The sequence below is a fragment of the Crotalus tigris genome, unplaced genomic scaffold (assembly GCF_016545835.1).
Source record: "Crotalus tigris isolate CLP2741 ecotype Arizona unplaced genomic scaffold, ASM1654583v1 scf7180000018553.2237530, whole genome shotgun sequence".
In the NCBI taxonomy this organism is placed as follows: domain Eukaryota; kingdom Metazoa; phylum Chordata; class Lepidosauria; order Squamata; family Viperidae; genus Crotalus; species Crotalus tigris.
In genome coordinates, this window is record NW_024097074.1 from 71,020 (window position 1) to 98,469 (window position 27,450).

Consider the following 27,450-nt stretch of genomic DNA (forward strand, 5'->3'; position numbering starts at 1 on the left):
ATCTGGATAGGTTTCAGAAAGAAGTGGGGTTAGACCTACCTAAGCTCTAGATCTGCTGCACAGTCCTGCTGAATTTTTTGTCAGTGTTTGGAATAGAAAGATGGCTGAAGCTATGGATAGGATTGTGTCCATGTGGTTAGACCTACAGATCTGCTGCACAGTCCTACTGAATTTTTAGTCACTGTTTGGAATAGGAAGATGACTGAAGCTGTGGATAGGATTGTGTCCATGTGACCTCTCTTAACCCATACTGTAGACCTTTGTCCCCCATGGTATGCAGAGGAATTGAGAAGGATGAAATGAATGAAGAGACATCTAGAGTGCCACTGGCAGAAGATAAGAAACAACTCAATCAAACATAGGTGAGAGCTGTTATTAAGGCTATTCATGGCAATCTGAGTGACGAAGCGTAAGTATTTCAGCGCACTAATTGTACCTGCAGATAATCAGCCAGCAGCCCTCTTTAAGGTGAACTGTCTCCTGGGAAAGGAGGATACAGAGGTCCACCTGAGGGGAGATGCTGAGGAAATTACTGATTTTCTGGAAGACAATATCATTTGTCTTCATTCCCAGTTAGATGCCAGCATGGTTGCTGGTCCAGTGAAAGCATGTGGAGCAGGTTTTTGCCCAGTTATCTGGGAATGGTTTGACCCTGCTACCCCTGAGGGTGTAGACAGGTTCCTAGGGAGTGTGTGTGCAAGCTCCTGTGTTTTAGCATCTACCCCTCCTGGCTTGTGAAAACTTCTTGGGAGGTGACATGTAGGTGAGTTCTGGAAATGATTAATGTTTCTTTTTGCGAGGAGGTTGTGCCTCAGCATTTTAAGAAGACTGTGATCCACTCTCTTCTTAAGAAGTTGTTGCTAGATTCCACCCTGTTGGATAATTTTTTACCAGTCTCCAATCCTCTCTTTTGGGAGAAAGTTGTTAAGAAAGTGGTTGCATGACAGCTCCAGAGGTTCCTGGATGAAATGGATTATCTAGACCAGGATGTCAAACTCACGATGTCAGGTGATGTTGTGCGATGTATTAGAGCTTTTTTGCCATTGCCGGCAATGGGGTGGGCGCGGCTCCGGTATGATGAAACCAGCCCGCAGGCTGGCAATTTGATACCCCTGATCTAGACCCTTTCCAGTCAGGGTTCAGGTCTGGATATGGGGCAGAAATGGCTTTGGTCATATTTTTTGATGAAGTCTGGCATGGGTGAGTTGGGGATAGTGCATCCATCCTTGCTTTACTTGACCTTTTGTCAACCTTTGATACCAGTGACCATGATATCCTTCTGGAACAAATTTAGTGGTTGGGAATGGGGGGGGCTCTGTGTTGTCCTGATTCACTTCCTTTCTCTATGGCCACTCTCAATTGGTATTGATAGGAAGCAAGAGGCCCAACCTTGTCCCCTGCTTTGTGGGGTCCCTTAGGGCTCAGTACTCTCTGCTTCTATATAACATCTACATGAAGCTGCTGGGTGAGACCATTGTTACCATGGATTGAGATATCATCAATATGCTGATGACACCCAGCTATATGTCTTTGTCCATGGTGAGTTAAGTGATGCTTCGAGGCTGTTAAGGACTGGATGGAGAGCAAAGGCTGAAATTGAATCTTGACAAGACCAGGTAGCTTTGAGTTTGGAATTCTTTAGTCCACAGAGAATCGCCGTCTCTGGCCTTGGGTGGGATGGCACTGCCTGGACAGATTCATGTGTAATCTGGGTGTTCTCCTGGACTCATGACTCCTGCTCAAAATTAGGTTGTGTTCCAGTTATGCTCTTTCCTGGATCAACAATCCCTGCTCACAGTCACTCATACCCTAGCCACTTTCTGTCTTAACTATTGCAACATGCCCTACCTAGGGTTACCCTTGAAAAGCATCCAGAAGATCATTGGTTCAAAATGCAGTGAATGCCATGGTTCTGTGCAGACCCAGGTATGCACATGAGTCACCTCTCATGTGGGACCTTCATTGGTTGCCAATTTGCTTCCCGGTGCAATTCAAGGTGCTGGTTGTCACCATTAAAGCCATACATAGCTTGGGACCAAGATATTTAAAGGACCATCTCTTCCCAGGGTCTTCTCTATGGTAGCTCTCTCCCTGTGGAACATCATCCCCATTGAGTTTAGACTGGACCCCACTTCGATATTCTTTCACAAGGACCTGAAAACCTGGTTTTGCCAACAGATTTGGGGAACCCAGAAAGGGATGGAACCCATCAAATATTTGATTGCTTGTTGTCACCAGGGGGAGAGGGTAATAGATTTTACTCTTTTAATATTTTTTGTAAGCTGCTTAGAGTCACTGAAAGTGAGTGAATAGCCATATAAATTCTCTAAATAAAACAAATAAGTAAATACCATTTCCTAAGTAAAATAGATTCAGTATTATTTTGCAATAGGTATCTTGTTTTAATAAGTACAGTCATATGAAATTTCTGTGCTATAAATTTGATCAGATTTTTAACATTTAAGAGTTGTGACTTGCTGAAAACACAAAACATCTGGGGGGCATTTGATAGGGGAAAGCTGCCCTGCAATTTCTCTGCGGAGCTCATTTGTTAAATGGACATTGACAGTGAGCCCCATTTATATATGTCAGCAAGGGTTATCCCCAACCATTACTAAATGTTTGGGAGGAAGTCATCTTTCAGCTACTTTGGTTTCGTTGGAACTGAAGAAGAAACTCTATTCCCCTCTTAATAAAGATTTAATTATTCATTTGGGAATCTTTAGTTTTATCATTTCAAAAGCATAGATAAGAATGCACAGTCAAAATTTATAGAATATTTTGATGCACACCTAAGTTTACTTTTTTGATGTACACAATGGAGCTTAACAGAAATCAAATGGAATAAGGATCCTCAATAGATCCATCGAGATTATGCATAAATTTCAAGCTTTGAAAGACATAATTTATTTTTATACAAAAGCCACATGTTAATTGTCAGTATTTAGGAGAAACAATGGTTTGGTTTTTTTAATTCCAAAGTAATTCTCACTCTTTTTTAACAAAAATGTGTCCTACTTTTTTATATAATATTGTTATCAATTTATAGCACTGGATAAAGACATTATGATTAATATTGCTATAGTTCATTATTCACAATTTATTCAAGGTTTTAAACTGTAACTTGATAAAATGCATTGGTATTTGTAGACCTTGGTTGCTTTTTAGTTAAAATGTGAGTAGCAAAAAAAGGAATAAATGAATATTCCCAATCTTGTTCAAACAAATAATAAGAGCAGTTTACCAGATTCTAAATTGCAACTGCTGTAGAATCCTAAAGAAGAAAAATACATCTCAGGACCTTTCAAGCCTCCAATGCAATCTTTAACCTGGAAACAGAATCTCCAGCAGTAAAACTACAGTAATTTTTCCAATTAGGGAACCTTACAGTTTGCTTAGAAGAGTTACCTAAGATGAAATGGCAATACCACTGCAGACAGAATTTTGCAAAATCGTATTTATGCTAGTGCAATAGATTGAAACTTACCCAGAAAAAGGGCAATGCTAAGCACGACTGTGCTGCTCACAAACACACCAAGAGACAGTTTGAGAAGTTTGCTGGCTGCTCTCTTGTTGGCTGGCATCGACCTCCCGGTTGTCTCTCCTTCCATCAGGGTAGATTTTCACAACTCCCTGAAAAAAAACCACGGTTTTTCGTTCTTCTGCTGTTTTTTATTGTTGACTTCTTCAAATCACTTTTATCACTGAGTATTTTAGCAGCTAACACTGCTGTCAAAACTCATTTCCAAATATTTAACTCTTTCCAAAAGTGGGAGTGGATGGGGGGGGGGAGAAAAAACATAAAATGCAGTATTAAATTCCTTCCTTGATCAGGACTTGGAATGGCACATAGTGACAATTTAATTTGTAGCTCAGGCCAATTTTTGTCAGCAGTGCAGGACAGAAAAAAAATCACAGTAGTGTCCCAATATATTGTTTCACCATTCAAGTTTATAACAGTTAAAAAAAAAAACTAGATTTCTGATAAAATTTTGCAGATATTAGATTGATTAAAAAAATTCTTAAGCAATTAGATTATCTGCTGAATCTCATTCATTTTCTAGATGCTGCATCATTTCCCTTTACAGAATAAATCTTCTCCAACTACAACTCCTTTTAAAGCTCCAAGGAGTTCTGGGGATGACTTACACTGTTTTTATTTTAGGAGATTTGTTTATGACATCAAGTGCCAAAGATCAGAGTCATGCTTATGTGGAAGGCAACCTTGTTATTAAAACAACCTACAGATGGGGTTTTTTAAGCAAAAAAAATGAACAAGTTATTTTTTAGTGCCTGTGGAGTTTCTAAAGGTTCTATGCAAATATTATGCAAGAATAAAGCTGCAGTAAAGTGCTTTTATGAAGACAGGAAAAACAAAATGTATTAAATAATAATGTTGTACCTGGTTGCAGGCTGATATGCTACAAATGTAGAGTTTGCACTTTCAAAAGTTAAAGCTGGGAACAATTCATTTAGAACAGATTCAAAGAAACTCAATTAAAACTCAAAAATGAAAGACTGAAGACAAGAAAGTCACTTTCTTCTATTAATTGTCATGCTTAAAATATCCATTTGGTTTGTTGAAAGAAAAATCTTCATCATGGTCCAATCCAAGCTACATTTCTAAAAGCTGGTCTGCTTGGTTTCTGCTTGGGGGAGGGAGACCTGGGGCTGTCTTTGCCTAAGATTTTTCATTATTCCTTTGGGGAAATATAATATTTTGTCCTTTTTAATATCCCTCCAAAATATTTCCTTTTCTAGGAGGGTGGGTGAGTGCTGACTTCCAACAATAATCCCCCCTTTGTGCCATATAAGTGTGGGTGACATACTTTTACTGGCACAAGATTAAAAATTGATCTGGTCAGGGAGACTTGATAAACAAGCTTTTAAACTGTTAATTGAAGAAAAAAAAACAGATGAAACTAATAGAGGCAGCAGAAAAAGATCCCTGCGGCGGCTCCCAAAAGGGGAAGCCTTTCAACCACGAAGGTCTAAAAGTCAGGGCAAAAGTTCTGTTAGGTGGAAAATAAATTTATAGTGTCTAATATTCTGTGCCAATTATTTTCAAATGTTGGATGTCACTTTCTGTGAGCTTTTCAGTCTGGTTTTTTTTTTTTTTTTTTTTTGAAGCACATGCCCCCAAACCCCTCTCAGCCATGTTTTGCCTCAGTACATAACAAATGGCTGCCCATTTTCAAGGGTCGCTTACTGAACTTGCCTTAGCTCTTAGTTTAGTACATCCAGGTTTGTGATGTCCAATTGGGGTTAGCCAGTGTGCAAGCAAGACTATATTTCTTAAATTGCACACAGTGAGCTCTAGGACTCCCACTATGAGTCCACCAGTGTAACATATTCAGGGCTTGGTTTTGGAGATCTCTTTCCTGCTACCTCCTCAGTGAGGGCATATGAATTGCAAATTGCCTGAGGGGGCCTGGTTTCCTTCCCCATGGAATTTGCAGGAAAGTGTGCAAGCAAAGGCTTTAGTGCCACAGAGCAAGAACCATCCTGGGGAACTTTACATAGTGGTAGATGAAGGGGATAGCCTCAATGTGATTCTGAATGGTGTGTATGTGCACGTGCATGTGTGCACGCAGCTATACAAATATCCTGGATAATTTTTTTCTCCCACAAGTCAGAGGTCCAAGGTGTTCAGGACTTGCTGTTCCACCATTCCAAATGCCATCCCTCCATGAATCCTCTCAACTGGCTTATTACAGTACAAATGAGGCAAGAAAGAAAACTTTACAATGGATTTCAGCCCTTCCCACGTAGTCTTTCCAGTTGTCTTCTGAGGCTTCACGTGAGGGCCAATGGCTCCTGACTCCTTCTTTCCTCTGCAGCTTTCACAGGCATCTGGATGATGGGTGAAGTAGGGTTTGGGAAGATCTGTTCCATTCTGGTTGCATGGTGACTTTCTAGTGGATGGCTGGATTCAAACCCAATTCTCTGGTTCAAATGAATGGAGGCAGTGTCTGGGTCAGTGTGCTCTGCTTCCAAAGGTTGCTGAGTCATTTGTGCAGGGCTGAAAGACATGAGAACAGGGTCCCCTCCCCCCTTTGTGAGTGACTCTCCCAGGAGAGGCATTGCTGGTCAGACATAGGCATGGAGAACAGAGGATAAGATATGGAGAAGTGGAATGGGGGGTGGATAGCTTGCAGGCAGGTTTTGAAAAGACATAAATACTGCATTTATTAGAAACAGATAAACAGACAAAATGGGGACACCAGAGATGAGGAGAAAAGAGAAGCTGGATTCTGGTAAGAGAACAATAACAAAAATGAAAGATCTCACTTCTGAAACTGAACATTTGCAACATGTTAAAGAGGACTTAAGGACTTGCAACTTGAAAATGCTTGGCAGCTTGAGAATGCTGAAAGCTCCAAATAAGCCTAAAAATAATAAGCCTCATATTTTCATGTGTACAATTTGTGAAGTCATGGAGAATCTACCTTTAACATTTATTTTAAAATAGACCACATTATTTTAGAGATTGAAAAATGCTTATATGTTCTAGGTTTAGTTCCATAGTGGTTTTAGTGATTAATGATGGGATAAGAAAAGTAACTTAACAAGAATTTCCCTACACAAGGAAACTTGAGCTCATGAAGTTCTTGTAGGTAGACACGTCTCTTGTTTCAGGAAAAGGATAGACAGATAAAACTCATTTACAACACATACAGAAAATACACAAATAAAACAAGAAAGTGAACAAAAAAATCCTTCTAAATCTTAAAACACTCCCTCCTAACAAGGGAAGGCAAAAGGGAATTCAGTTCTCTTCACCCTATTTTGTTGGCCCAACATATTAGGGTGAAGATTTTTTTCTTTGTTTTGTTTATTTTAACTCTCTTTTTTTAGCAGAATTTAAAATTCTTGCCTCTTTGGATTAGAAACATTTAACAGTTACATTTAGTTCACAGACAAAGACTTTGACACACATACATACGCACACAAAGACAAGGGAAAGAGAACAGCATAGGAAACAGAACTCTTAGTTTTACACATCCTGGTCATTCCCACCATAAATCTCGGTTAAATCAAATTAGTGAAGGCACATATCACATGGTTTCAGAGAGAGGGGGGGAGGGAGAGAGAGAGAGAGAGAGATTACTATTCCTATATTTTATTTTCCTTTTTCTTTTAAATACCTTTATTTAGCCAAATTGGTTTCCCAGCAAAGCCCTAAGCAAAGACTACTTTTTATATAATTGGTGTGCACAGTTCTTTTTAATCCCGCCTGGACAAGTAACCTTTTTTAGATCCCAGGCTTTTAGCAGTATCCCTAAAGGAGACATTGGCAGAACTTTAGAAACAGAGCTTCCCATATCTTCAGGCAAGACTCTGACCTGTTTACCTGCAGTGAATCATTTTCTTTACTCTCCTGCATCCCCAGAGTCACTCTTTCCTGGAGTCCCCTGTTCCGGCAAGGCAATCTTTCAGCCCTTGTCCCTTGGCAAGGCGACTTTTAAAGCCACCTTAGCCTCTTGGCAAGGTAACTTTTGAAGCCACCCTAGCCCCTTGGCAAGGTGGCTTTTGAAACCACTCTAGCCCCTTGTCCCAGTTTCAGGCCATAGGGGGGTCTGGGAGGACTCTGATTTCCTTTTGCCGAGTATATGTGTCCCTCCTGGAAGAGTGGAACTTTGCCTAGAGGTTTCAGCCAGTTGCCCAGATTCAACTCTCTCATTCACTCATTCCTTTCCATTTTCACACAGCCTCTCCTTTTTCCCTAACAAAAGATCCTGCACTCTGGCCAAACCCCCATGCTTTCCAGGGTTGTTGGTTGAACAGATCTTTTGGTGGTTAGGAAAGGCCAGAGGAAGCAAGATCCAGCTGTAATTGGGAGAAGGGTCTTCTCATTCACACACACAGACATACACACATTTCCCTTACTCCCCTGGGCTTTAAAGTTAAAATTTTGAGGTACTCACCTTCTTTCCAAAGCAGCCCTTTAGCTCAAACTCAAAACTCCCTTTACTACCCTTACTCCAAGTGGACAGGGTCTGGGAAATCCACCCACAGACACAAGGGGTCTATTGCTGGCAAGATGGAGGCTTACCCAGTCCTAGCCTATTGGAGAGGTTAGCTTAAAGTCCCATTCTGGGTGCCAAATTGTTGAAAGAAAAATCTTCATCAAGGTCCAGTCCAAGCCAGGAATAAACAAAATGGAGACTGCTTTAGAAAGAAGGTTGTAGTTTATTGAAGAGCAGAGCCAGACAAAAATGTGGTTCTGGGAAAGCTGACCACATGAGCAGGAAGTGGTGGGTTTTTATACTTTCATGGGCTTTTGTGTTTGGAGTTGTTCCTGTGGCATGAACTTTGACCTGAGGTTCAGTGTGCCTTTCTGATATTCTAATGGTAGTGGGTTAATCCTATTATGTCCCAAAGGTCATGTCCTGCTTCCCTGGGGCTGTGGCTGATGGCTATGTCCTGTGCTGGATTTTTCAGATGAGGGGTTGTTGGTTCTAGGGATCTTTGTCTTTTTAATCACATCAGTCTAAGCTTCCTGGTGCAGTCTTTCTGAAAGGATTATCAAATCTACATTTCTAAAAGCTGGTCTGCTTGGTTTCTGCTTGGGGGAAGGAGACTTGGGGCTGTCTTTGCCTAAGATTTTTCATTATTCATTTGGGGAAATATAATATTCTGTCCTTTTTAATACCCCCCCCCAAATATTTCCTTTTCTAGGAGGGTGGGTGGATGCTGACTTCCAACAGGCTTTAATGGGCTGCAGAGCAGAAATCAATACATGACATGAGGCTTTAATCCTTCTTCCCCCCTGCTGGTCCCAGATATTCCTTACTCGTACGCACTCGGATGCTATTTGCTATGAGAACAGACTTGTAATTGGTAGCAATAGGCTCAGTCCTGTTGGATAATTTCTAAAGAAACCAGGAAAGGCTTCCTCATCAGATGCTCTAGTTAAGTATCATTCTCCAGTTAAACTAAGAGCAAGTAGATTGGATTGGATTTGTCCGCTAAAGCAATTATATAGTGAGAATTACAATCTGACAGTGTTTAGAGTTGTTTTCTATGCTGTATTGTTGTTGATTCCTTGTATTTTCAGCTTCTACTAATTATTGTAGGGCAAAATATGATTTGTTTTAACTGGGCTTGAATGCTTCAGAGGAAATATATGGATTTAAATTTAAGAAACCAAGTACACAAATCTTATCTATTCCAAGGCTGAAGCTTGGCATTGAAAGGTAGTTGCAGAATTCAGTATAAAGTTGAAGTGAAAATCTGCTTATGCCAAAATCCAGTGTTACTTACTTATCCTTTGGTCCTAGAGCTTTTAGCAACAAATTGTTGGTAAGGGAAAAAATAGGGAAGGGGAGGTTCTTTTTAAAACATTTATTGCTGTCAAGCAAATTGCTTTGCTGTGTCCCATCTGCTGAAGTTGGATTTCATATCAGCTCTGCTCTATTTTGCCTTTCTGCTATTTCTTTTTTGTATTTACTGCAAATTTACTTTTTTACATTTATTGTAAATCTGCCAGTAGCTCTTGGTAAAATTGCTTTTCTTTCACATCTTCTGAAAATTCAAGTGCTGGAGCTAAAAAGTATAAAAGTGAAAGATGATCCTTCTCTGAGGGCAAGGCACAGCCATTGTCTGCTGTTATTTCTTTGGACCAAAAAGCCATCTTTTTGCTGCCACTAGACATTGTGGTACCAATATATAGTGTTACCTAAGGGTTGTTTGTGTTTGTGTGTCTGTCCATCCATTGGATGTAATAAGTACACATATCACTCTCATAGCTTTATTATTGCAACCCTCCACTGGGAAGCTTCAACTAGTTTGCTTGCCTGATCAGATTAGTGCATTTCAAGGGACTGGTTATGATGGCACAATGTCTAATGTGGCATAGTGGCCTAGTTATCAGTGGGAGCATTTTTCTCTTGTGGTACAGTATCTGTATGGTTAATACAAGTCAACAGATTTTGAGCACAATGTCTTTTCAATTAAAAAAATGTCATGTTTTTGGGAACCCAAGAAGCACACATTCTGTCACCTGCCCTCAGGAAAGAGGTTCTCCATGAAATCCAGATGGCTCCCATCCTCATAGCATACTGCAGGACTTTGATCACCTGGTTGTTTTCCCAAGCTTTCAGTTAGGGTGGCTGGGTTCCCTTGTGAGTTCTGTTGTCGGCCAGACTCTCCATCCTGTTCATTACTTTGTTTTTGCGAGCTTTGGTTTTTGAAGTATGTTGGGGTTGTGTTATTATTATATTATAATCCACCCAGAATAGTTCAGAGCTGAGCAACACTTAAATTGAATAAATTTTGTTCCAATCCTGGCTCTTAGAATTATTCTTGTAGATGTTGTTGCACCTATGAATATTCCAATTTCGTACTACTGTGTTTCCCCGAAAGTAAACCCACCCCCGAAAGTAAGCCCAGCTGATTTGGGGGAGGCTAATATAAGCCCTCCCCCCGAAAATAAGCCCTTCTTAAGAGCCTGCACAGACGGCCTGCCTCTGTGATGAGGCGAAGCTGATGGGGAAGGGGGGATTTGACTCATGGTACTGGTATACCTGTTCCTTACTGCCGCCTGGCTTGTTCCATGGTCTCATGGCAGCGGCATTCGGCGCAACGTGCAAGACAACAAACAGCTGGTTTTTGCGCAACACAGCCATTTGCTGTGTGTCACGCCCAGTGCCGCTGCCATGAAGCCTGGCAGATCCTCCCCCTTCTGACCCACGTGCCGTTATACTGGTTCCTTACCGCCACCCGGCTTGTTCCGCAGTCTCATGGCAGCGGCATTGGGCAGGAAGTGGCAAACAGCTGGTTTCAGAGCAACGTGATTATTTGACACTTCGTGCATCGGGCCCAATGCTGCTGCCAGGCCTACTGTATATTAACTCTAACCCCCACTGTCCCCCAACCCTAATGGGAGATGGGAAGCCTTGGGGGGGAAATGGAAAAACTTGGGTGGGAAAAAAATCGGGGGAAAAAGTTCAATCAAAACTTTCTAACTTTTTTTTTTAAAAAAAATTGTTTTTTTTAAGTTCTTAAAGCAACATATTCAGGGCACACCGTAGTGTTGGGGTAATCAAACATCTTAAAACAAGACATATATACATAATCAATACGTCAAATATTCCCTCTCTTTTTCTCTCAAATAGCATAGTATATTTAGAATATCCAATTCTAGCTTAAATTTATTCAACCTGAGCCTGTTTTTAAGCTTCATCAATTTCTACCATAATCAAGTTAACTTTAAATAAAAACATTTTCAATTCAAATATCCCTTCCACATATGTTCTACTTTCTTAATTTTATCAAAATCTTACTTGTTTCTTCTTCCATTACTCTCCCTTATTTAGAGTAAAATATTAATCTATCCTGTACCTATCAAATCTATCAATTGATCTATCTCTTCAAGCTAAAAAAAATAATATCATACCTTAAATCATGTCATTCTATTAAATAAAATTCAAATATCCAATTAATTATCATGACTAATAAAGTCCATATCATCAGAAAATCATATCATCTTATTAAATTTCAATTAACTATTAGTTCACTTCAAATCTGAAACGTCTCTTCAATTTTCATCATTCCATTACATCATAATTTTCATAGAAATAAATCTAACATTCTAAAAGGAACATTCCCAATATTCTAAATTGTCTTTAATCCCTTATATAGAAAGATATCGCGTTTTTAAAAAAAAATATTAATCTATCCTAGACACATTTAAATGTATGTATTTATCAAACTATTATATAAATATCTAATCCTTCACTTAATCAATCTCTTTGAATTAACAAATTAATATCAAACCTTACATCATTTCAATCCTTTAAGTAAAGTTTAAATTTCACGTTACAGCACAAACAAGTCATCTTATTTAATTAACATTCAATTAATTATTGATTCACTCCAACTCTAAGACATCTTTTTACTTCAAACTCAAAATCTCAGTCCTTACATCAGTCCATAGTTCTAGGCTGCCTTTAATCCAATTTAAGAAATTTTAAATTTCATTTTTCAATCTTATTCTAGCTTTCCTCTTTTGCCAGGTAGGTTTCCATAACAGGGCTTCCCTTCCAGATAATGTCTTTTTATTGCTTGTAGCGTCACTTGATTCGATACCGACCATCTTGATCTCTGATTTAATCCTCTGTTTCTCTTGTCCATAAAGCAGAAGTCCAAAGTTCGGTCTTTGCTTTTCCTGATCTTGCTTGTAAGGCAAAATAAGATTCTCCTTAACCTCAGTTAAAACCTCTTCTTGTATAAACTGTTTTGTAGAGTAGTCAAGTGTAGTCTGGGAGTCTCCCCCTTTTCTTTTCGGTGCACCTGCAGCTGACTGCTCTCAAGGCTGCACTTCTCCATCTCTCTTTCGCCATCCCCTTCTTTCCCCATTATCTTTTTTTTCTCTCCCTCTCCCACCAAAACCTGCTCCTTTTATAGCCTCTCCACTCTCTCTCCCCTCCTCTTTCTCTTCCAGGTGCATTTGAAGCGCTGATCAGTTGTAGCTGCACGCGCTGATTCTGGGCTCTCAGTAAAAGCTAGGCAACACCTCATGCAGCTCTAGCTGAATCTCTGCCCAAAGACTGCGTGCAACTGCCTGCTACCCCCAAGGCTGCCGTCGATCAGCTGGAGCTGTGCACGCCTATCCCTTGATAGTCACCTATCAATCCAGCTTGATGCTTTTTTATATATACTACCTTAAATCCTTGATTAAATCAAATCAAAAGTGGACAGATTTGTTAAGCAGCAAGTGGCATCTGTGGCCAAGGCCTTTGCCATTATACTCCTATCTAGCCCTGGAGGCCTTTAAGATAGCCACATGCTTTGGTCATCTAATTAATTGGTCATCAATTTAAACTACTGCAATATATTTCTACTCTTGAAGACCACTTAGATGTTATATTGATCCAGAGTGTGGTGGAATGAGCAGTGATGAGCAACCCATGGCATGCCCATACTAACCTCTGCTCTGTGAGCTGCACTGGTTATCAGTAAACTGCTAGATGCAATTCAAGGAGCTAAAAAGACTTTTGTGGCATAGGGCCTGTTAAGGGAAGTACCACTGATCTCCTTTATGGTCCTGCATGGTCTAACAACTGCCATGATTTGAGTTCCACTGATTAAACAGTGAAGGTGGTGCAGAGAGTGGTGAGAATGGCCGAAAAGATCATTGGCAGTTCCCTCCCTCCCATCCAGGACATAGCACAGAAGCGCTGCTTGAGCAGGGTCCGTAAGATTATCTGGGACACTACACATCCTCTTCACGGCCTGTTTTCCTTGTTACCTTCTGGGAGGAGGCTTCGTGGTATCCATAGCAGAATATCCAGATTCAGCCATAGTTTCATTCCATACAGCATTAACCTTGAGAAATCTCAAGCTTCCTCCTTGTTATGCATTCAAAATGGACAGTATTTAATATTTATTTGCTACGTATATGTAGGGGTATGGGTCTATACATATGTTGTTCATTGTATGTTTAGGTGTGTGTCATGTATGTGTTTCACTTTGAGAGTGGGCAACTAAATTTCATTTTTGATGTGTGCCGTTGTGCCCACAGTAAAAAAGGACAATAAAGGTTATCTTATCTTATATCCAGAAAGTGGGCCTTCTCCATCGTGATTCCCATTCTATGAAACACAACCTCAGCCAAAATTTGTACAATCTCTCCCACCCTGTTTATGCAAGTCCTTAAACCTGCTTCTGCCCCAGGCCCTGGGTTAGAATGAGTAATAGCTCCTTTTGTGGAATCTATTGTTTAATTGAGGTTTTTTCCCCCTCTCTTTTGGACTATATATTCTGCTTTTTATTGTTTTAATGATTGCATTCTCTAAGCCAGGGCTTTTCAACCAATGGTGCGGGTACCACCTGTGGTACATTAGCACCTAGCAGGTGGTATGCGACCATCCTAGAAAAGTGGTAGCAGGGGAGGGGAATGAACTGAACCAGTGGCAGCACCGCACAAGCCTGAACGAGAGATGGCTGGAGCTGCAGGGCTGTCAGGGCTCAGTGGAAGCGCCAGGATCAGTGCCGCTTTCCAGCTGATTGGTGTTTTGGGGGGCTGTCAGGGCTCAGTGGAATCGCCAGTATCAGTGCCAGGCTCCAGCTGGAGCTCAGCGCTGATGCTGGTGCTTCTGTTGAGCCTGAAGAAGCATCAATCAGCTGGAATGTTGCAGCATCTCCAGGGACTTGTGATTTACATTCAGATGCTTGGCAACTGATTTATATTTATGATTGTCACAGTGTTCCAGGGTCATGTGAAGTGACCAAAACCTGCTGCAACCACCCAGCAGACGGGGGAATAAAAACCAAAAACCCCCCACCCCACCCCCACTGCCAATTCTCAGCAGAAATGCTCACAATAATGAAAACTTCAGACAGGAGGAAGAGCGCCATCAGGCAGGCAGGCAGGTGTCTTGCTCGGCTGTGGCTTTTTCAGTGCTATTGTAACTTTGAACAGTCACTAAGCAAACTGTTGTAGGTCGAGGACTACCTGTACTTTATCACCTTTTTCCTTTTTCCTTTTTTTTTTTGGTCATCAGGTTTTTGACACCTTGCTAGACGACTGGTGGTACTCAAATGTTGCCATATCATATCCTAAAAGTGGTACAATGGGTGAAAAGGTTGAAAAGCCCTGCTCTAAGCTGCCCAGATTTATATAGACTGGAGTGGTTTATAAATTTAATAAATAAAGTAGGAGAGATTCCCTCATATCTTAATGGAAATGTGAAGAACAAAAATCACTGAGTAACAACAGTCATCTATATATTGCTAAATCTCTTGTATCTGTAACCTTTAACTGGGCACAACAGTGAATTGCAGGCAACAATTTTTGAAACAAGATACCTCAAATAGGCTAACTTATAGTATGCATCCAAAATCCAAACCATGACTTCCATAGAATTGAAATTTGGAATTTTATAAAACATTTTAAGAGATAAAAATTATCATAAATCATTTTGGCATGATACAAAATGTGATAAAACATTTCCTGTGGACTTTGCCATACAGCTCAACAAGGGCTATTTTCTAGGTAGATACATAGTCAGGTCCAGAAATATTGGGACATCGACACAATTTGAACATCTTTGGCTCTATACACCACCACAATGGAGTTGGAATGAAACAAACACAATGTGCTTTAACTGCAGACTGTCAGCTTTAATTTGAGGGTATGTACATCCAACTTAGGTGAATGGGGTAGGACTGATAGCAGTTTGCATATGTGCCTCCCACTTGTTAAGGGACCAAAGATAATGGGACAATTGGCTTCTCAGTTGTTCCATGGCCAGGTATGTGATATTCCCTCATTACCCCAATTACAATGTGCAGATAAAAGGCCCAGAATTCATTTCAAGTGTGCTATTTGCATTTGGAATCTGTTGCTGTCAACTCTCAAGATGAGATCCAAAGAGTTGTCAGTATCAGTGAAGCAAGCCATCATTAGGCTGAAGAAACAAAACAAACCCATCAGAGAGATAGCAAGAACATTAGGCGTGGCCAAAATAATTGTTTGGAACATTCTCAAAAAGAAGGAACACACCGGTGAGCTCAGCAACACCAAAAGACCCAGGAGACCACAGAAAACAACTGTGGTGGATGACCGAAGAATTCTTTCCCTGGTGAAGAAAACACCCTTCACAACAGTTGGCCAGATCAAGAACACTCTCCAGGAGGTAGGTGTATGTGTGTCAAAGTCAACCATCAAGAGACGACTTCACCAGAGTGAATACAGAGGGTTCACCACAAGATGCAAATCATTGGTGAGCCTCAAAAACAGGAAGGCCAGATTAGAGTTTGCCAAACAACATCTAACAAAGCCTTCACAGTTCTGGAACAAGATCCTATGGACAGATGAGACCAAGATCAACTTGTACCAGAGTGATGGGAAGAGAAGAGTATGGAGAAGGAAAGGAACTGCTCATGATCCTAAGCATACCACCTCATCAGTGAAGCATGGTGGTGGTAGTGTCATAGCGTGGGCATGTATGGCTGCCAATGAAACTGGTTCTCTTGTATTTATTGATGATGTGACTGCTGACAAAAGCAGCAGGATGAATTCTGAAGTGTTTTGGGCAATATTATCTGCTCACATTCAGCCAAATGTTGCAGAACTCATTGGACGGTGCTTCACAGTGCAGATGGACAATGACCCAAAGCATACTGCAAAAGCAACCAAAGAGTTTGTGAAGGGACAGAAGTGGAATGTTATGCAATGGCCAAATCATCTGACCTGAATCCCATTGAGCATGCATTTCACTTGCTGAAGACAAAACTGAAGAGAACATGCCCCAAGAACAAGCAGGAACTGAAGACAGTTGCAGTAGAGGCCTGGCAGAGCATCACCAGGGATGAAACCCAGCATCTGGTGATGTCTATGCGTTCCAGACTTCAGGCTGTGATTGACTGCAAAGGATTTGCAACCAAGTATTAAGAAGGGAAAGTTTGATTTATGATTATTATTCTGTCCCATTACCTTTGGTCCCTTAACAAGTGGGAGGCACATATGCAAACTGCTGTAAGTCCTACCCCATTCACCTGAGTTGGATGTACATACCCTCAAATTAAAGCTGACAGTCTGCAGTTAAAGCACATTGTGTTTGTTTCATTCCAACTCCATTGTGGTGGTGTATAGAACCAAAGATGTTCGAATTGTGTTGATCTCCCAATATTTCTGGACCTGACTGTATCTGAATATCTCCTTGAAATTTTAAAAACATTTGTGGTGAAGGCAGTATATTGGAAGCTGTCATTGTTGAAGGCATTGAAGAATCTGGTAAGGACATATGTCTGAAACAATGATCTAGAGTTGGTCATGGATTGTCCAGTATAAATCTAAAGCTAAGCCCAAAGGCTAAACTTGGAAATAGGAAGTTGACAGTGATAGTAATTTTTTTGCAATGAGCTAGTATTCTGTTTGTATTTTGCTTCTGTTTGTGGGGAACTGCATATGTTTTATGTAGGAGAACATTTGAAAATGTATGCAGCTTTTAAAGCTTCTCTTATCACTTCCTTCTGCCTCATTAACAGGCCAAGCATAGGGAAATAGTACACCCTGCTGGAGGTCTATCAGTAGGAACTACAGTAATGTAGTTTTAAGTTTGTTTTAAGTGTGTTTTAAGTTTGTTTTCTAGAACTTTAAGTTTGTTTTAAGTTTGTTTTCTAGAACTTTCATTCCGCTGCATGGGAATTTTAGTTACAACATAGTTGGAAGGTGCCAGGTTGCTCTCTAAGTAGTATTTTTCTAATAATGTTTGTGGCAATCCCAACATGCTTCCCTATGGTAAAGAAATACTGTACTGTATGCCTGCTACCTTTCTGCATAGTTATATAATATGGGATGTGATCTAAAATAAGCACACAAGGTTCATCTGGATCAAAATCTAGATCATTCTACTGTAATTTATGCATGCTTATATTTAGTGATATCAAAAAATCAATAAAAGCTGTTAGAAAAGCGAATTAGAGGCTAAAGATTTATTTATTAAATTATTTGGATGATGGTAGATCAGATCAAAGGCTCTTAACTGAATTAGAAATAGGAAATTAATTTACAAGAGTAAGCCATACATAAATCCTTCACTTTAGTCAGTGTATTGTATAGAAATTGTATTTCAATTTTGTCAACTAAAACAATTCAGGTGGTAAGGAAATAGTGGAACTCAGGCACAAAACAGGCTATGTAGAAAGTAAACACAGGGTCAGTCAAAATGGACTCAAATGTCTATAAACCAATGCACAGAATATGAGTAATAAACAGGATGAATTAGAAATTCAAGTAAACAAGGGTAGATATGATATTGTTGCCATTATGGAAACTTGGTGGGATGAAACCAACAAATGGAATATACAGCTATAGGGATTTAAATTGTTTAAAAGAAACAGACCAAATAAAAGAGGTGAAGTTGCACTATATACAAGAAATAACTATATAGAGCACAACGATGAAAACTGTCTTGAATGTATTTGGATCAATATAAAAGGGGGAAAAATGACATTGTAATAGGTGTATACCATAGGCCAGGGCTTTTCAGCCTTTTCATAGATTGTACCACTTTTAGGACATGGCAATATTCGAATACCACCAGTGCTTAGCAAGGGGTCAAAAACTTGATGACTAAAAACGGGGGGGGAGGGAATTTTGGGTTGTACTAATTAGATTGATTTGTTGTTATAGAAATGGCTAGTTTATACTATTATGGAAAATGTTGAGGTTTGATGTTAATGCTTCATTCTACTGCAACAGAGGAAGTTGAAAGTCAATGCCTTTTCTTTTTCCCTTCTCCCCCTCACTTTTCTTTCCCTTTTTCCTCCGCACTGTGTCCTACTATTTGCTTTATATTTTTGTATTTTATTCTATAATCTAATAAAATGTTACAAACTGTAAAAAAAAGAAAGAAAAAAGTATTGGTTTTACTCCTCCTTTTATATCCTCTCTTCACTCCCCTCCTCCTCCTTTTATATCCTCTCCTCTCTCCCTCCTCTCTTCCGGGTGCACAGAAGCGCTGATCAGCTGGAGCTGCGCACCCCGATCATGGGCTTTCAGTAGAGCCCTGGCAACACTGCTGCTCCGGCTGAATCTCTGCCCGATGCCTGTGTGTGGCTGCTGGCCACCCCACCTGCCGCTGCTGGAAGTGCTGATCAGCTGTAGCTGCACGTGCAGATCCTGGGCTCTCAACAGAGCCCCAGCATCAGTGCAGCTCCAGCTGACTCTCCCCCAGGCCTCTTCGGCACTGCCGCCACTTCAGCTCATCCACTTTTACACTTTTTTTACAGTGCTTTTCAACCTGTGGTACACATACCACCTGCCAGGTGCCAAAGTACCACCAGTGGCATGCATACGACAGGTTGAAAAGCCCTCTTCTAGAACACGTGAACAATGTAATTCCTATTAAAGACTGGAAACAGAGGATGCCAGATATAGACATAACGATATTCTGCATAATGGTTACAAACTTACATTCTTTGAGGTCATAATAAATATTCTTAATCAAAATACATTCTGTAAACTTTAACATACTTAAATACAGAGATTCAATAAAACTGACAAATACTAGAATAATTTATTTTAGAAAGTGAAATCTTTATTTTAGCTATTGCATTCTAGAGGCCAAAGTGAATATAACAATTCTAGGCAGTGCAGTAATTGTGGCATATCTATTTGAACTAGTGTACTGTAATTAATCAAACGCCAGCAGTTTCTTTAAGGAAGGTCATATTAGTTATCAAACTTTATTTCCCTTAACAAAATGAAATTCAACTACAATGATGGAAGCAGCAAGAACTGAGAAGTCAGGGCAGCCATGTTTGATTCTGGTGTGTCTATATGAAGAGGCCATCTCAATGATATGCCAGTTAAATGTGTAAATAAAATTCTGAAAAGCATTCATCTGTCAAAGGTAACTTCTCAAAATCTTATCCTCACAAAAGGGAAAACAAGTGCAATGCAACTACAGAGATGGTTTATTTAAAACAAGGTTTTAACATTTCAATTTATCCTCAATCTATTCAACCAACAGAAAAGGTTGTTTGGTAAACAGCTATGTATTATGGGAGGCCTCCAGACTAGATAAGACTTTCACAAAACATTCTTTGAACTAAAAATATATTATTTCTCCCAACATAACCATTACATTCTATTCCAATATAACAAGAATAAAAATTAGGGCAAGAAGGGAATACTTTAAAATGAGAACCCATGTTGATTTCAGTTCTGAAATAAAATCCTGAAACATTATCTTATGTGCAAGTGAAACTGCTGGAAATATTCCACAACCTAGGTATCAATGAATCAAAATTGTTTCCTCTTTTTTTAGGAAAGTGGAAGAAACTAGTTCCATGTATTTTATAAAGGTAGCTCTAGGTTCATTATAAGTCTTGTATGACTTCTGTCTAGAGTAGCCCCCTGGCAAGATAGGTGGCAAATACATTTAACAAAAAAATTTCAAATTAAGACATGAGGGTATTTCAAAAAATACTATAATTAAATATAAATATAGGTATTGTACAATTCAATGCAAACCTAGATATTTAAAATGTTCCACTTGCTCTCTATAGATCTCTCAGCTGCAATATTTTATCACCAATTTTAAAAAAGAAATAAATACCACCTGATCTTCAGAAAAATGATTTTGTATAAACCTGTGTTTTAAAACCACTACTGTGTTTCCCCAAAAGTAAGACCCTGTCTTATATTATTTTTGCCTCCAAAAGAGGCATTAGGTCTTAATTTTGCAGGTGTCTTATATTTTTCGTGCCACCTACCTCGCCTCGGGGGCACCAACAGCCCCATCCAGCAACCCACGTGGCTGCCGGCCCACTTCTGCTGTGGCCACTTGTGGCAGGAGGCCACGCAGCACATTGCACCGGTGCCATGAGGTGAGGCAGGTGGGGGAGGGGTGGAACTGCCCCCCCTGCCAGGCCATTCCTTGACCAGCAACTTTCACTCTCCTCCCAAGCGGAATCTTTTTTTTTTTTCCCCACAAGAAGTTGGAAGTTCTGACTGAACTTTTTTTAGTCCCACAAACTCCGTTTCCCTGCAGCAGAAAAGAAACACACCAGAGCTGGAAAGCAAGTTAGCAAAGAAATGTTTTCAGGAAGAGGGAGGAGATGTGGCAAGAGGAGAAGCGGTAGGAAACAGGGTTGCCATTTCCAAAAAGGAGAAGGAGACGCGGGGCAATGCAGGCAGCAAGCAAGTGTTCTCTGCTCTGCATCTCTGCGCAGAGTTGCTGCCTTCTCCATGAGACAGGCGACAATGGGCTGGCAGAGGCAGGTGGCTGGGAGAGTTGGTGGAGGACAAAGAGGCGGTGGCTGCGCCTGGGCATGTGATCTGCAGGGCGAAGCTTAAAGAAAGCCCCTCCAGCGGTGCACAGCAGCAGTGGAGCCATTTGCCATCACTCCCCCTTGGCTCTGAAACAGCGGAGGGGGTCCGAGCCTACCCCATTCATCCCATCCGCTGTAGCATGGCAGTCCAGCTCGGGAGGCAAGTGAAAGGTCACCAATCAAGGAATGGGCTGGGGGGGACCCTGAAGTACCAGTAAGCAGGTGCAGGTCACATGGGGTAGCTCCACCCTCTACTGCCTCACCTCATTGTGGCGGCAGCGACGCAATGTGCCGTGCGGCCTCCTGCCCCATTGTGGCAGTGAGGTGTGACGGAGTGGGCAGGGTCCTAACTATGGCTTATTTTGGGGGTAAGGCTTATATTAGCCCCCCCCCCAAAAAATTAGGGTAGGTCTTAGTTTGGGGAGGTGCTTATATTCGGGGAAACACGGTATTAAATGTTGATTCATGCTTTCCATTCATGTTTGCCTACAAAACTCTAGGTAAATTTACATAAAAGATAGCTTTTCATTCATCAAAACGATTAATTGAAAGTTTGCTCATCATAGTTTATTAAATGGCTTTATTCAACACATAATTCAGAAATTGTAATATAGCTTTCTTTATATTGTCTAGTTTGTTGGTATATGAGAAATTCAACATCGTAAATTCCAGTGTTAATAAAATTCAATACCTATCAGGATTATCATGGATTATAATAGACTATCTTCTCTTAACTACCTCAGGAAATTATCTCTTAATTTCTCTATGTAGCATGTTGATCTTTCACAAAAATGAAGGGAAGAGTGTCTTCACACTGTATTTTGGGAGGTAGTCTATAAACAGTCTTCTTTAATTAACAAGAAAATAATTTTATTGAATTATTTTTAAGACTGAAAAAAAAGAATGGTACATTTGAATTCACTCTTGCTCTCTTATTGCATCAACATTACAATAAGAAACTATTTCTCAACTATTTTAAGGATCTGCTTATAGCAACACAATGAGCAAACAAAAAATCAGAACACACAAAGAGTTTACAAAAATATAATTTCACACCATGTGCAGAAGCATACGGGGAGACATTGATCCAATAATCTAATAGGTTTCCACATGCATATTCAAATAGCATATGTGCTAATTGATGGCTTAAGGTCAGTAAGATTTATCCCATCCATATGGCTGGGCTCAACTGGCACAAAATATAAATATAGGATTCATAAATGACTCAGTTCGACATGGTACATCAGAAATGTCTTAGGTCCAGATCACACTGAATGAAATGAGACATGCCTTGTGCTATACAAACGAATCTCCCATTTACCATAGATAAAACTGGTAAAGGGTGAGTTTCAAGCATATTGTTTATTTTTAATGTACATTTCTCACTCTAGGAATATTAATATCAAAGCTAAAAGGGCATGTAATCACTAAGAACTCTTACATATATTTCAACTTTTCATATTTAATTTGGAAAAATAGTCCACTCCATAGCTTTAACAGTTGTTTGATCTACTATTCTACCCTACTTACAATAAATACACAGACTGATTTTGATTGACATTTCACTACATACTAGTTAATTCACTTATTTATTCAATCAATCACATTTATATGGTCACCCATCTCACAACAAGCGACTCTGGATGGCATACAATAATGGTTACTAATAATGGTACATCACTATACCATTATTAAGTATCTTGTAAATCTCTTTGTGGATGGGAAGATAACAATTTATATCTTTCTAAATTGAAAAACAGGTGATGAAAAAAGAAACTAAATAGTTCATAACTAGGGTCAAGTACTTTCATGGTAATTCTTATCCAGCAAAATCACAGGTTTTAACACTACCATGATGGTAAATTATGATGGTGCTTTTGTGTCACTTTTTCATGCTGAACTTTTTTACATATTGTAAAACGTCCCAGTGAGTTAGACGGTATTATTAAAAAAATAACATTTCTCTTAATTTCTTTCAGGGAAGCACAGTGATCATTTGACAATGCATAAGTCACACCATGACTGTTAAACTGATGAATGTTGAAGAAAAAAACATCTACAGAATCACACTAAATGCTAATATTGACTTTTAAAACTGGTGTTCAAAGTTCTAAAATAAACATAATAAAATGATCACATTCTAAAGGTTCAGTGCATTCAGCAGCTATAATTTTGTTGCTTATTCAGCTAAGTTGACTTTCAAAACTAACATACTAGTTCATCAAAATATACATTTTGCATTTGCTTTTAAATTAAAATAATAAAAATTAAAGAATTATCAACTGATAGTGTGACTAATTTTCAAAATCATCTACAGCATATAATTTAAAGAGTCAAGATGCCAAGACAAAGCATGTGGCAAGCCTACAGATTTCATGCAGCATGTGTAGTGCAGACTTTCTGCTTCAAATATCAGTCTTCTTCCAAATAGTATAAAATACCCATCTAAAAAATAGTCAAGGAATCCAATATTTTGTGTTTTCTCATAAGTTTAGTTTCCCAACACGTATAAGAAAGTATGTCAAATTAAATCTTCATTACTTTCAAAATAAAACAAGAAATTCATTTTAGCATGCTTCATCCTTTACATCTCAGATATAATTTTTTTAATAAATGCAGAAATTCTTTGATGATTCATTAAGACACTAAAATTATGATTAAAGCCTCAGGAAAACTCAGCTTACATTAAAAAGTTCTAACAGAATGTTAGTGTGTACAAATATTTGTATACTTGCAGGATTATGAGTTCTTACCCAAGAATTTCTTATATTAAGACAGTACGCTGTGTTAAACTATAATATATATTTTAGGCTTAATATGTCAGCTATGACTTAGCACCAACTGAAATAGGAATGTTAACAAACATGGTTTCTTACTGAAGGATACAGCTCCATGTATGAGGGAACACATACAACTTCTTTTGAGAAGTCCACAGGACAATATAATCTGCCAAGCTGTTCTTCATAGAGAGACAAGGCTTCTGTGAGGTTGATACAATTTCCCTGCAAGGGAGCAGGAGAGAAAAAAATGTGTCAAACAATCTAGTGGAAGGGCAGAGGAGGAAATTATATAAAAAGAAACATTTCACAAATTGGTTCTTTATAATTAAACAACTTTATAATGTGAGTGTGCATAAGTATAAATACATATTATAATGACTATTGCAACAAAGGTGAAGCATAAAAGGGGGAAAAACAAGAGATAATTTTATAAAAATGGTGACTAGACAATGTATCAAATGCAACAAAGGCTATTAAATAAATATTGGCAAAGGATACTCTTATACAGTATACAATTAGAATAATGGATATGAATGTTACAACTGCAGATAACTAGGGATATATGTTCTTATTTTACTGCTACTAAAAAGCTTTTTCATTAAAAATACTTCATATTTTTGTTAATATTTAAAAAGTGGAAGCTAACAAAAATATTACAGAATAATAGCAAAATATTATTTAAACAAGATCAAAATATTACATAAATATTGGATAGTAATCTAAAATTATCCACAATTCAGCAGTGCTTATTTGGTTCTGCTGTCTTTTACAAAGCATATAATTTTGCCCACATCAAATTGAGTAGAATAGTACATAAACAACCTGGGTGTATAATTTAAAAATCCCAAATAGAAAAAAGGCACTAGGTAATTTATGGATAATGTACTGAAGTTGTTTAATGGCATGACCAAATCTACATAATGTGAGTAATCTAATGTCTTATTTTATAGACCATCATCCTTGTTACCCAATTCTAATCATTATCTTCAAAAATAAGTAAATCAGAAGAGACAGCATCACAAAAAAAAATTGGTTGTATGAAAAATGAAATTATTTAAGATACTCAATAGGCAACATTGCATTTAGCGAAGTTCATACATTTCTTTTCCCTAGCAGTATTTATATCAAGAACAGGTAATATTCCACTACATTTGATCTGTATAAATTCATGCTTTAGTTTATGCTTTTATATATCCATCTAAACATCTATATCCATCTAAACATATACATAGTGCTTTTGAGGGAAAATAGTTGTGAGATGGAAAAAGGAGTCAACCCTGAAAAGTTTCTTATAGTTGGCAGCTGAACTAGGGTGCATGCAAGCTCTATCCACAAAGTCTACACAGAAAACACTGTGTGCAATGCCTGAAAGAGATTTAAATGCTTGTAGGCATACTTATAAATTTATCTACCTTACATTGGTGAATGCTTTCTAAACAAATATATCATGTCATTTCAAATCTTTCTATTAATGAAATAGAAATCTCTAATACAACCAAGTATATGGATATGATAGGGTGCTTTGCTAATTCATGTCCAAATTACAATTTAAAACTTTGGTGTTGCAAGTCAACAAAAATATAGGACTTTATGGGCAACATGGCTCACATTTGGATAACTAACACCTGGAACTGATTGCAGCTGCAATTTAAAAGGAAAATGACTGCATTTCACTAACATAATTGAGACTGGAGGATTTTTTTAAGGAAAGCCTTTTGAAGCATTTCTCTACCTCTAAATCAGTGGTTCTCAACCTGTGGGTCGGGACCCCATTTGGGGTCGAACGACCATTTCACGGGGGTCGCCAAACAACGCAGTCCGCCATTTTTTCCCCTTTTCCTTAGCTGTGCTACTCCCTTTTATTCTATTGGCTTTTGAAAGCCAATAGAATAGACTCTCTTGAATAGAGTCTAATTCTATTGGCTTTCAAAAGCCAATAGGAATTGTCCAGGCTGTCTCTGCCCTGCTGAGCCCGCCAAAAGTCCCATTCTGCAAACGGTGCTGCACCAGTTGAGTAGTCCTCGACTTACGACCGGTTGAGTAGTCCTCGACTTACAACCGGTTGGGGGTCGCGGCATTAAAAAGGTTGAGAACCACTGCTCTAAATCATCCTAAATTTTTTAAGGTTCCCCAAATATTGGCCAACTGTCTCCTGTGACAATACTACAATTTCAGCTGGTGGAAATGTAGATAAGGAGGTTGAATTGCAGCCCACAACTCTTTAAACATTGACACCCTTGCTTTAGAATTTAATGCACAAAGGTACTAGGATGGAAAATACCTCTGTAAGAGTCATGTACCCTGGCTCCATTCTTTATCTTACCATGCTAGATAGAGATGATGAAGCTTTTATTCTTAATAACCCCAGAAAATGCCAAGTTAGGAAGTCTGAATTTCAACTATCTAATTGGAATGACATTAAGATCTTGAGTACATCTCATGAGGCATATAGTAATAATAATGATAATAATAATAATAGTTGGAAGGGACCTTGGAGGCCATCTAGTCCAATCCCCTGCTCAGGCAGGAAATTCTATACCATTTCAGACAAATGGCTGCCCAATCTCTTCTTTAAAACTTCCAGTGTTGGAGCATTCACCACTTCTAGAGGCAGGTTGTTCCACTGGTTAATTGTTCTAACTGTCAAGAAGTTTCTCCTTAGTTCTAGGTTGTTTCTCTCTTTGATTAGTTTCCATCCCTTGCTTCTTGTCCTGCCTTCAGGCGCTTTGGAGAATAGCTTGACTCCCTCTTCTTTGTGGCAGCCCCTGAGATATTGGAACACTACTATCATGTCCCCCCTCGTCCTTCTCTTCATTAAACTAGACATACCCAATTCCAGCAGCCGTTCCTTATATGCTTTAGCCTCCAGTCCCCTAATCATCTTTGTTGCTCTTCTCTGTACTTTTTCTAGAATTTCAACATCTTTTTTACATCGTGGTGACCAAAACTGGATACAGTATTCCAAGTATGGCTTTACCAAGACATTGTAAAGTGGTATTAATACTTCACATGATATTGATTCCATCCCTCTGTTAATGCAGCCTAGCACTGTTTTGGACTTTTTGGCAGCTGCAGCACACTGCTGGCTCATATTTAAGTGATTGTCCACTAGGACTCCAAGATCCCTCTCACAGTTACTACTATTGAGCAAGGTATCCCCTATACTATACCTGTACATTTGGTTTTTCTTGCCTAAATGTAGAACCTTACTTTTTTCACCATTGAATTTCATTTTGTTAAATAGTTAGATAGATGTTGAATAGTAACTTCCAGAATATTTAATTTTCTACTTGAATTCCTACACATACAAAGGAATAGATTCTCATCTCATACATTGGAATGTGAATCTCAGCAGCCATTATGGAACTATAGAACTCGATGAGCAAAACAGTGAAGTTATCTCATCACAAAGCCACGTTCTCTTCAATGATTTTTTTCTAGGAAAAAAAATGTCCAAAAATATAATCTTTACTAGCAATTGTTCTGAAAGCAGGCCTGTTTTATTTATTTATTTATTTACCCTGCTTTAATGTATAAAATAAAATAAAAACAACTTATAAAAAGTTATAAAATTCAAGTAAGCCAGTTTAGTTTAAGTTCTGGCACCAGAAATCAGGGGACTGAGTTCTAGGCCTCCTTCAGGTACAAAAACCAGCTGAGTAACTTTGGGACAGACCCTTCCTCTCAGGCCAACCCACCTCATGGGGGTACTGTTGTGGGAAAATAGGAAGCAGGAGTTCTAAGTGTGTTCATCCCCTTGATTTTACCAAATGTAACAAGATGGGATAATAATATAACTATGTGGTATAAAACATTAAACTATACTTTTATAATTGTAGTCCTATGCATTTTCAGAATTTTTTTTAATTTAGACATTTTC

The 27,450-nt window shown here is 38.9% G+C and overlaps 2 protein-coding genes and 1 long non-coding RNA gene across 3 annotated transcripts in view; 1 reads left to right on the forward strand and 2 right to left on the reverse strand.

Annotated features, from left to right (window-relative positions):
- The window catches only part of LOC120312996, a 36,924-nt gene extending 36,476 nt beyond the window's left edge, over nucleotides 1–448 (forward strand). The window contains exon 5 of the long non-coding RNA XR_005558008.1: nucleotides 257–448. This is a non-coding gene — a long non-coding RNA (uncharacterized LOC120312996). The remainder of the gene's footprint in view (nucleotides 1–256) is intronic.
- The window catches only part of LOC120312994 (phosphate-regulating neutral endopeptidase PHEX-like), a 73,787-nt gene extending 69,671 nt beyond the window's left edge, over nucleotides 1–4,116 (reverse strand). Inside the window, exon 1 of the mRNA XM_039354433.1 lies at nucleotides 3,488–4,116. Coding sequence (XP_039210367.1) covers nucleotides 3,488–3,611 — 124 coding nt within the window. The 5' untranslated portion in view covers nucleotides 3,612–4,116. The remainder of the gene's footprint in view (nucleotides 1–3,487) is intronic.
- Nucleotides 4,117–19,030: 14,914 nt separating this feature from the next.
- SMS (spermine synthase) overlaps nucleotides 19,031–27,450 on the reverse strand; it is a 38,396-nt gene continuing 29,976 nt past the window's right edge. Inside the window, exons 10-11 of the mRNA XM_039354434.1 lie at nucleotides 23,677–23,792; nucleotides 19,031–23,235 (exon numbers count right to left, since the gene is read on the reverse strand). Coding sequence (XP_039210368.1) covers nucleotides 23,196–23,235; nucleotides 23,677–23,792 — 156 coding nt within the window. The 3' untranslated portion in view covers nucleotides 19,031–23,195. The remainder of the gene's footprint in view (nucleotides 23,236–23,676; nucleotides 23,793–27,450) is intronic.